Below are 10,560 nucleotides of genomic sequence, written 5' to 3'. Positions count from 1 at the left end.
GCTGTTAACTCCAGTTGTGGCAATGATCGTTTCTTTAACAGTGCCACCCTGGCCTTTGATGTGAGCAAATTGGCTTGCCCATTTGATACCACATAAACTACTGTGCTATATGCTTTTCCTGAGGCCTCACTGAACACATGTAGCTTAATTGGTTTTTTTCATTTACTGTCTTCTGAGGGAACATGACCGACTCTAGGATACTTAACTCTTTCACTAGCCCTTGCCACTTTCCTTGTAAGGCAGGTGTTAGAAGATCATCCCAGTCTATCTTCTGTTGTCAGCATTCCTGCATTCTTAACTTCCCATTTATCAAGAGTGGACTTAATAGTCCCAATAGGTCGAAGGGTTTGCTGACTTGAGATAGTAGTTTTCTCATTGTTAGGTTGGTGGTATCTGGCTCCACCGACTTGATAGTTAACTGATCTGCAGTTGTATCCCATTCGCCGCCTAATACCTTTGTCTTCTGGGGTACCTTGTAGTCGGGAAATTCTTTTTCGATCAGTTGATTTAACTTGGTATTGTTAGAGATACACGATTGGATAGGCATATTTGCTCCCATTAATTCTCGATTGGCCTCATGATATATGTTCAACAGTTTACTCTCACTGCTGGCTGTTCCTTGGAAATTGTCCACATACAAGTTATTGCTAATTTCTGTTTTATTTGGGCTATTGGACTTCTTCAAGTGCGTGTCTAAGGTAGCTTGAAGCAGAAATGGAGAAGACGTGGCACCAAACAAAACAGATGCAAACCTGTAAGTGATTAATTCACTGCTTGGATCATTAGGATCCTTGATCCATAGGAACTTTGTGTAGTTATGGTCTTCTTCTTGGAGACCTACCCTAAGGAATGCCTTACTGATGTTGGCCGTGTATGCATAAGTCCTAATGCAGTACTTCAACAGCACGTTGTATAGCATTTGTGTCAGGCTAGGGCCAGTTTGAAGGCAGTCATTCAATGAAACACTATTCTGCTTGGTCTTGGCACTGCAGTTAAATACTATCCTTATTGCGGTAGTAGCTGAATTCTTCAGTACGGCATGGTGCGGCAGGTAGTGTCCTTCCTTAACGTCATCAATTGTTACAACCTCGATGAATTTCTTATCGAGTTGTTGTTGGATTATATCATGGTACAATTTCCAGTTCTCAGGATGTCTATATAAGTGCATCACCTGTGACCTTAATTGGTTTTGTGCCATGAAGTGGTTTACGGGTAGCTGAGGGTGGTTCAGGTTCCAAGGTAGCCTTATCCAGTATTGATTGTCTCTGTAGACCACTGAGTTCAGGTATTGTTTGTAAGTTCAGTCATCATCTGGACTATGTTGTTCAGGGACTATGCCTAGAGTTGCTAGATCCCATAATTTATGTACGGGGGGATGAAGCTCATCTTCGGACACGTCTCTGAATAGTAGTGATGATAATTCACCTAGCCATCACTGGGTTGACTTGTTGGTGGTCTATAGGTATGGGTTGCTTCAGCCTCAATACTGGGTCTGTGAGCAAATGGCCTCCTGCAGACGTTAACACGTTCATTCCCAGCTGTTTATCTTTTCTTTTGATAAATGCATGGTAGACGTCTGAACCTACAAGGATTCCAATATTGGAGAGGTGATCAGACGTGATTTTGTCAGCGAACTTGATTCCCTTTTCTTGTTGGAATTAGGCTGTTGTCCCTAGACCATAAACATACAGTTCTGATGGAATTTTGTCTATGACAAGAACCTGTACCATTTGGGCATAACCGCCTAAACGTACTAAAGATTGGACTACTTTGTAAACTCGGGTTCCTGAGTTAGTCAGGAATCCTGTTATGTCCAATTTCGTCTCTTGTAAAGGTTTGAGTTTCAAGGCATCTACCAGTTCTTGGGTGATAAATGTCATTTGGGATCCTTGGTCGAATAATCCACATATCATGACCTTGGATCTTCTGTTTTTTAAGGAGTAATTGGGCAGTGGGCAAAGGTGTGTTATGATCAGACTTTGTTCATAGTACACTTACATCTGGAAGTACTTTACAGCATTCTAGACTAGTGTAAAATCCTACCCTTACACCACGTTACCACTATTAATTAAGTAAGACTAGGTTGCTCTACAGCTCCAGTCTAATAATGTTCTTCCCTTCTATAAGAGTTGGCTGTAAATAATGGTAATATGTGTAGTAAATTAGTAAGGTGCAATATTTGTTAATGTTTATATGTAAACGCTTAAAAGAAATATATACTTCTATGGGTATACGCCTCTTATCAACCTCTTGTTATGAAATAGCACATAATTGTTCTCTGGTTCAGACCTTGGAACAATATTGTTGCCTGTATTAGTTCTGTTCACTGTTAGCTGAGGTTGAATAAGCTAGGCTAGAAAATTGTATAACTGTGTATTCCTGTGTATTATATATATGTGTATATTGCACTGATTAATTTATGTTGATCCTAATCAGGATCTTGGTTCAAAGGACCAAACTTATGTGGGAAAATCCTAGCAGGCAATTATTTGTTTTTATTCTTTGTGAATATTTATTTTCAATTTTTTATTTAACTTCAATATTGAATTATTATGATCCTAAGTGGACTGTATATTTGATTCAGCTTACCAGAATTTATCTGCACATAGTTTGAAGGGATGTTTACAGCTTATACTACAATGTGTGGTTATAATGATAAGCTATAAACATTTACCTGTTAATGTATATAAATTATACCACATATGGTGGCCTTAACTACAGTAAGGTTAGCACTACTTAATCTGATGGTAAACATGGGTTAGTATAAAGTAATGTGAGGTCTTAGCTGTGATGTTGTTATGGCCTGATGTGGCAGTAGCAGTAAGGGTGTGGCTCATGTAGTCTAGTTGTAAAGTGGCGGCTGGCTGGTGGCATGTGTGGAGCTGGCTGGTGGCATGTGTGGAGCTGGCTGGTGGCATGTGTGGAGGAGCAAGTGGTGGCTGGCTGGTGGCATGTGTGGCGCTGGCTGGTGGCATGTGTGGAGCAGCAAGTGGTGGCTGGCTGGTGGCATGTGTGGAGCAGCAAGTGGTGGCTGGCTGGTGGCATGTGTGGGGCAGCAAGTGGTGGCTGGCTGGTGGCATGTGTGGAGCAGCAAGTGGTGGCTGGCTGGTGGCATGTGTGGAGCAGCAAGTGGCGGCTGGCTGGTGGCATGTGTGGAGCAGCAAGTGGTGGCTGGCTGGTGGCATGTGTGGAGCAGCAAGTGGTGGCTGGCTGGTGGCATGTGTGGAGCAGCAAGTGGCGGCTGGCTGGTGGCATGTGTGGAGCAGCAAGTGGTGGCTGGCTGGTGGCATGTGTGGAGCTGGCTGGTGGCATGTGTGGAGCAGCAAGTGGCGGTTGGCTGGTGGCATGTGTGGGGCAGCAAGTGGTGGCTGGCTGGTGGCATGTGTGGAGCTGGCTGGTGGCATGTGTGGAGCAGCAAGTGGTGGCTGGCTGGTGGCATGTGTGGGGCAGCAAGTGGCGGCTGGCTGGTGGCATGTGTGGAGCAGCAAGTGGTGGCTGGCTGGTGGCATGTGTGGAGCAGCAAGTGGTGGCTGGCTGGTGGCATGTGTGGAGCTGGCTGGTGGCATGTGTGGAGCAGCAAGTGGTGGCTGGCTGGTGGCATGTGTGGAGCTGGCTGGTGGCATGTGTGGAGCAGCAAGTGGTGGCTGGCTGGTGGCATGTGTGGGGCAGCAAGTGGTGGCTGGCTGGTGGCATGTGTGGAGCAGCAAGTGGCGGCTGGCTGGTGGCATGTGTGGAGCAGCAAGTGGCGGCTGGCTGGTGGCATGTGTGGAGCAGCAAGTGGCGGCTGGCTGGTGGCATGTGTGGAGCAGCAAGTGGTGGCTGGCTGGTGGCATGTGTGGAGCAGCAAGTGGCGGCTGGCTGGTGGCATGTGTGCAGCAGCAAGTGGCGGCTGGCTGGTGGCATGTGTGGAGCTGGCTGGTGGCATGTGTGGAGCAGCAAGTGGTGGCTGGCTGGTGGCATGTGTGGAGCAGCAAGTGGCGGCTGGCTGGTGGCATGTGTGGAGCTGGCTGGTGGCATGTGTGGAGCAGCAAGTGGCGGCTGGCTGGTGGCATGTGTGGGGCAGCAAGTGGTGGCTGGCTGGTGGCATGTGTGGAGCAGCAAGTGGTGGCTGGCTGGTGGCATGTGTGGAGCAGCAAGTGGTGGCTGGCTGGTGGCATGTGTGGAGCAGCAAGTGGCGGCTGGCTGGTGGCATGTGTGGAGCAGCAAGTGGCGGCTGGCTGGTGGCATGTGTGGAGCAGCAAGTGGCGGCTGGCTGGTGGCATGTGTGGAGCAGCAAGTGGTGGCTGGCTGGTGGCATGTGTGGAGCAGCAAGTGGCGGCTGGCTGGTGGCATGTGTGGAGCAGCAAGTGGCGGCTGGCTGGTGGCATGTGTGGAGCAGCAAGTGGCGGCTGGCTGGTGGCATGTGTGGAGCAGCAAGTGGTGGCTGGCTGGTGGCATGTGTGGAGCAGCAAGTGGCGGCTGGCTGGTGGCATGTGTGCAGCAGCAAGTGGCGGCTGGCTGGTGGCATGTGTGGAGCAGCAAGTGGCGACTGGCTGGTGGCATGTGTGGAGCTGGCTGGTGGCATGTGTGGAGCAGCAAGTGGCGGCTGGCTGGTGGCATGTGTGGAGCAGCAAGTGGCGGCTGGCTGGTGGCATGTGTGGAGCAGCCAGTGGCGGCTGGCTGGTGGCATGTGTGGAGCAGCAAGTGGTGGCTGGCTGGTGGCATGTGTGGAGCAGCAAGTGGTGGCTGGCTGGTGGCATGTGTGGAGCAGCAAGTGGCGACTGGCTGGTGGCATGTGTGGAGCTGGCTGCTGGCATGTGTGGAGCAGCAAGAGGCGGCTGGCTGGTGGCATGTGTGGGGCAGCAAGTGGTGGCTGGCTGGTGGCATGTGTGGAGCAGCAAGTGGTGGCTGGCTGGTGGCATGTGTGGAGCAGCAAGTGGCGGCTGGCTGGTGGCATGTGTGGAGCAGCAAGTGGTGGCTGGCTGGTGGCATGTGTGGAGCAGCAAGTGGTGGCTGGCTGGTGGCATGTGTGGAGCAGCAAGTGGCGGCTGGCTGGTGGCATGTGTGGAGCTGGCTGGTGGCATGTGTGGAGCAGCAAGTGGCGGCTGGCTGGTGGCATGTGTGGAGCAGCAAGTGGCGGCTGGCTGGTGGCATGTGTGGAGCAGCAAGTGGCGGCTGGCTGGTGGCATGTGTGGAGCAGCAAGTGGTGGCTGGCTGGTGGCATGTGTGGAGCAGCAAGTGGTGGCTGGCTGGTGGCATGTGTGGAGCTGGCTGGTGGCATGTGTGGAGCAGCAAGTGGCGGCTGACTGGTGGCATGTGTGGAGCAGCAAGTGGTGGCTGGCTGGTGGCATGTGTGCAGCAGCAAGTGGCGGCTGGCTGGTGGCATGTGTGGAGCAGCAAGTGGCGGCTGGCTGGTGGAATGTGTGGAGCAGCAAGTGGTGGCTGGCTGGTGGCATGTGTGGAGCAGCAAGTGGCGGCTCGCTGGTGGCATGTGTGGAGCAGCAAGTGGTGGCTGGCTGGTGGCATGTGTGGAGCAGCAAGTGGTGGCTGGCTGGTGGCATGTGTGGAGCTGGCTGGTGGCATGTGTGGAGCAGCAAGTGGCGGCTGGCTGGTGGCATGTGTGGAGCTGGCTGGTGGCATGTGTGGAGCAGCAAGTGGCGGCTGGCTGGTGGCATGTGTGGAGCTGGCTGGTGGCATGTGTAGAGCAGCAAGTGGTGGCTGGCTGGTGGCATGTGTGGAGCTGGCTGGTGGCATGTGTGGAGCTGGCTGGTGGCATGTGTGGAGCTGGCTGGTGGCATGTGTGGAGCTGGCTGGTGGCATGTGTGGGGCAGCAAGTGGTGGCTGGCTGGTGGCATGTGTGGAGCAGCAAGTGGCGGCTGGCTGGTGGCATGTGTGGAGCAGCAAGTGGCGGCTGGCTGGTGGCATCAGTGGAGCAGCAAGTGGTGGCTGGCTGGTAGAATGTGTGGAGCAGCAAGTGGTGGCTGGCTGGTGGCATGTGTGGAGCAGCAAGTGGTGGCTGGCTGGTGGCATGTGTGGAGCAGCAAGAGGTGGCTGGCTGGTGGCATGTGTGGAGCAGCAAGTGGGCGGCTGGCTGGTGGCATGTGTGGGGCAGCAAGTGGTGGCTGGCTGGTGGCATGTGTGGAGCAGCAAGTGGTGGCTGGCTGGTGGCATGTGTGGAGCAGCAAGTGGTGGCTGGCTGGTGGCATGTGTGGAGCAGCAAGTGGCGGCTGGCTGGTGGCATGTGTGGAGCAGCAAGTGGCGGCTGGCTGGTGGCATGTGTGGAGCTGGCTGGTGGCATGTGTGGAGCAGCAAGTGGCGGCTGGCTGGTGGCATGTGTGGAGCAGCAAGTGGCGGCTGGCTGGTGGCATGTGTGGAGCAGCAAGTGGCGGCTGGCTGGTGGCATGTGTGGAGCAGCAAGTGGTGGCTGGCTGGTGGCATGTGTGGAGCAGCAAGTGGTGGCTGGCTGGTGGCATGTGTGGAGCAGCAAGTGGTGGCTGGCTGGTGGCATGTGTGGAGCAGCAAGTGGTGGCTCGCTGGTGGCATGTGTGGGGCAGCAAGTGGTGGCTGGCTGGTGGCATGTGTGGAGCAGCAAGTGGTGGCTGGCTGGTGGCATGTGTGGAGCAGCAAGTGGTGGCTGGCTGGTGGCATGTGTGGAGCAGCAAGTGGTGGCTGGCTGGTGGCATGTGTGGAGCAGCAAGTGGTGGCTGGCTGGTGGCATGTGTGGAGCAGCAAGTGGCGGCTGGCTGGTGGCATGTGTGGAGCAGCAAGTGGTGGCTGGCTGGTGGCATGTGTGGGGCAGCAAGTGGTGGCTGGCTGGTGGCATGTGTGGAGCTGGCTGGTGGCATGTGTGGAGCAGCAAGTGGTGGCTGGCTGGTGGCATGTGTGGAGCATCAAGTGGTGGCTGGCTGGTGGCATGTGTGGAGCAGCAAGTGGCGGCTGGCTGGTGGCATGTGTGGAGCTGGCTGGTGGCATGTGTGGAGCAGCAAGTGGTGGCTGGCTGGTGGCATGTGTGGAGCAGTAAGTGGTGGCTGGCTGGTGGCATGTGTGGAGCTGGCTGGTGGCATGTGTGGAGCTGGCTGGTGGCATGTGTGGAGCTGGCTGGTGGCATGTGTGGAGCTGGCTGGTGGCATGTGTGGAGCTGGCTGGTGGCATGTGTGGAGCTGGCTGGTGGCATGTGTGGAGCTGGCTGGTGGCATGTGTGGAGCAGCAAGTGGTGGCTGGCTGGTGGCATGTGTGGAGCTGGCTGGTGGCATGTGTGGAGCAGCAAGTGGCGGCTGGCTGGTGGCATGTGTGGAGCAGCAAGTGGTGGCTGGCTGGTGGCATGTGTGGAGCAGCAAGTGGCGGCTGGCTGGTGGCATGTGTGGAGCAGCAAGTGGTGGCTGGCTGGTGGCATGTGTGGAGCAGCAAGTGGCGGCTGGCTGGTGGCATGTGTGGAGCTGGCTGGTGGCATGTGTAGAGCAGCAAGTGGTGGCTGGCTGGTGGCATGTGTGGAGCAGCAAGTGGTGGCTGGCTGGTGGCATGTGTGGAGCAGCAATTGGCGGCTGGCTGGTGGCATGTGTGGAGCAGCAAGTGGTGGCTGGCTGGTGGCATGTGTGGAGCAGCAAGTGGTGGCTGGCTCGTGGCATGTGTGGAGCAGCAAGTGGCGGCTGGCTGGTGGCATGTGTGGAGCAGCAAGTGGTGGCTGGCTGGTGGCATGTGTGGAGCAGCAAGTGGTGGCTGGCTGGTGGCATGTGTGGAGCAGCAAGTGGCGGCTGGCTGGTGGCATGTGTGGAGCAGCAAGTGGCGGCTGGCTGGTGGCATGTGTGGAGCAGCAAGTGGCGGCTGGCTGGTGGCATGTGTGGAGCAGCAAGTGGTGGCTGGCTGGTGGCATGTGTGGAGCAGCAAGTGGCGGCTGGCTGGTGGCATGTGTGGAGCAGCAAGTGGCGGCTGGCTGGTGGCATGTGTGGAGCAGCAAGTGGCGGCTGGCTGGTGGCATGTGTGGAGCAGCAAGTGGTGGCTGGCTGGTGGCATGTGTGGAGCAGCAAGTGGCGGCTGGCTGGTGGCATGTGTGCAGCAGCAAGTGGCGGCTGGCTGGTGGCATGTGTGGAGCAGCAAGTGGCGACTGGCTGGTGGCATGTGTGGAGCTGGCTGGTGGCATGTGTGGAGCAGCAAGTGGCGGCTGGCTGGTGGCATGTGTGGAGCAGCAAGTGGCGGCTGGCTGGTGGCATGTGTGGAGCAGCCAGTGGCGGCTGGCTGGTGGCATGTGTGGAGCAGCAAGTGGTGGCTGGCTGGTGGCATGTGTGGAGCAGCAAGTGGTGGCTGGCTGGTGGCATGTGTGGAGCAGCAAGTGGCGACTGGCTGGTGGCATGTGTGGAGCTGGCTGCTGGCATGTGTGGAGCAGCAAGAGGCGGCTGGCTGGTGGCATGTGTGGGGCAGCAAGTGGTGGCTGGCTGGTGGCATGTGTGGAGCAGCAAGTGGTGGCTGGCTGGTGGCATGTGTGGAGCAGCAAGTGGCGGCTGGCTGGTGGCATGTGTGGAGCAGCAAGTGGTGGCTGGCTGGTGGCATGTGTGGAGCAGCAAGTGGTGGCTGGCTGGTGGCATGTGTGGAGCAGCAAGTGGCGGCTGGCTGGTGGCATGTGTGGAGCTGGCTGGTGGCATGTGTGGAGCAGCAAGTGGCGGCTGGCTGGTGGCATGTGTGGAGCAGCAAGTGGCGGCTGGCTGGTGGCATGTGTGGAGCAGCAAGTGGCGGCTGGCTGGTGGCATGTGTGGAGCAGCAAGTGGTGGCTGGCTGGTGGCATGTGTGGAGCAGCAAGTGGTGGCTGGCTGGTGGCATGTGTGGAGCTGGCTGGTGGCATGTGTGGAGCAGCAAGTGGCGGCTGACTGGTGGCATGTGTGGAGCAGCAAGTGGTGGCTGGCTGGTGGCATGTGTGCAGCAGCAAGTGGCGGCTGGCTGGTGGCATGTGTGGAGCAGCAAGTGGCGGCTGGCTGGTGGAATGTGTGGAGCAGCAAGTGGTGGCTGGCTGGTGGCATGTGTGGAGCAGCAAGTGGCGGCTCGCTGGTGGCATGTGTGGAGCAGCAAGTGGTGGCTGGCTGGTGGCATGTGTGGAGCAGCAAGTGGTGGCTGGCTGGTGGCATGTGTGGAGCTGGCTGGTGGCATGTGTGGAGCAGCAAGTGGCGGCTGGCTGGTGGCATGTGTGGAGCTGGCTGGTGGCATGTGTGGAGCAGCAAGTGGCGGCTGGCTGGTGGCATGTGTGGAGCTGGCTGGTGGCATGTGTAGAGCAGCAAGTGGTGCTGGCTGGTGGCATGTGTGGAGCTGGCTGGTGGCATGTGTGGAGCTGGCTGGTGGCATGTGTGGAGCTGGCTGGTGGCATGTGTGGAGCTGGCTGGTGGCATGTGTGGGGCAGCAAGTGGTGGCTGGCTGGTGGCATGTGTGGAGCAGCAAGTGGCGGCTGGCTGGTGGCATGTGTGGAGCAGCAAGTGGCGGCTGGCTGGTGGCATCAGTGGAGCAGCAAGTGGTGGCTGGCTGGTAGAATGTGTGGAGCAGCAAGTGGTGGCTGGCTGGTGGCATGTGTGGAGCAGCAAGTGGTGGCTGGCTGGTGGCATGTGTGGAGCAGCAAGAGGTGGCTGGCTGGTGGCATGTGTGGAGCAGCAAGTGGCGGCTGGCTGGTGGCATGTGTGGGGCAGCAAGTGGTGGCTGGCTGGTGGCATGTGTGGAGCAGCAAGTGGTGGCTGGCTGGTGGCATGTGTGGAGCAGCAAGTGGTGGCTGGCTGGTGGCATGTGTGGAGCAGCAAGTGGCGGCTGGCTGGTGGCATGTGTGGAGCAGCAAGTGGCGGCTGGCTGGTGGCATGTGTGGAGCTGGCTGGTGGCATGTGTGGAGCAGCAAGTGGCGGCTGGCTGGTGGCATGTGTGGAGCAGCAAGTGGCGGCTGGCTGGTGGCATGTGTGGAGCAGCAAGTGGCGGCTGGCTGGTGGCATGTGTGGAGCAGCAAGTGGTGGCTGGCTGGTGGCATGTGTGGAGCAGCAAGTGGTGGCTGGCTGGTGGCATGTGTGGAGCAGCAAGTGGTGGCTGGCTGGTGGCATGTGTGGAGCAGCAAGTGGTGGCTCGCTGGTGGCATGTGTGGGGCAGCAAGTGGTGGCTGGCTGGTGGCATGTGTGGAGCAGCAAGTGGTGGCTGGCTGGTGGCATGTGTGGAGCAGCAAGTGGTGGCTGGCTGGTGGCATGTGTGGAGCAGCAAGTGGTGGCTGGCTGGTGGCATGTGTGGAGCAGCAAGTGGTGGCTGGCTGGTGGCATGTGTGGAGCAGCAAGTGGCGGCTGGCTGGTGGCATGTGTGGAGCAGCAAGTGGTGGCTGGCTGGTGGCATGTGTGGGGCAGCAAGTGGTGGCTGGCTGGTGGCATGTGTGGAGCTGGCTGGTGGCATGTGTGGAGCAGCAAGTGGTGGCTGGCTGGTGGCATGTGTGGAGCATCAAGTGGTGGCTGGCTGGTGGCATGTGTGGAGCAGCAAGTGGCGGCTGGCTGGTGGCATGTGTGGAGCTGGCTGGTGGCAATGTGTGGAGCAGCAAGTGGTGGCTGGCTGGTGGCATGTGTGGAGCAGTAAGTGGTGGCT

At 57.3% G+C, this 10,560-nt stretch overlaps 1 protein-coding gene across 1 annotated transcript; it reads right to left on the bottom strand.

The window, feature by feature from the left end:
* Window positions 1-277: 277 nt before the first annotated feature.
* On the bottom strand, window positions 278-1,198 carry LOC138370903 (uncharacterized). The gene has a single exon (XM_069335561.1). It carries the CDS (start codon window positions 1,196-1,198, stop codon window positions 278-280), a length of 921 nt encoding a protein of 306 aa, XP_069191662.1.
* Between the last annotated feature and the right edge of the window lie 9,362 nt (window positions 1,199-10,560).

This window comes from Procambarus clarkii, chromosome 34, assembly GCF_040958095.1.
Source record: "Procambarus clarkii isolate CNS0578487 chromosome 34, FALCON_Pclarkii_2.0, whole genome shotgun sequence".
NCBI classification, from domain to species: Eukaryota; Metazoa; Arthropoda; class Malacostraca; order Decapoda; family Cambaridae; genus Procambarus; species Procambarus clarkii.
Note: the sequence above shows the minus strand (reverse complement) of the source record. Positions and strands in the feature narration are given on the sequence as shown.

Coding starts and splice junctions, on each gene's coding strand:
- LOC138370903 (XM_069335561.1), bottom strand. CDS start 1,198: ATGGCACAAAACCAATTAAGGTCACAGGTGATGCACTTATATAGACAT.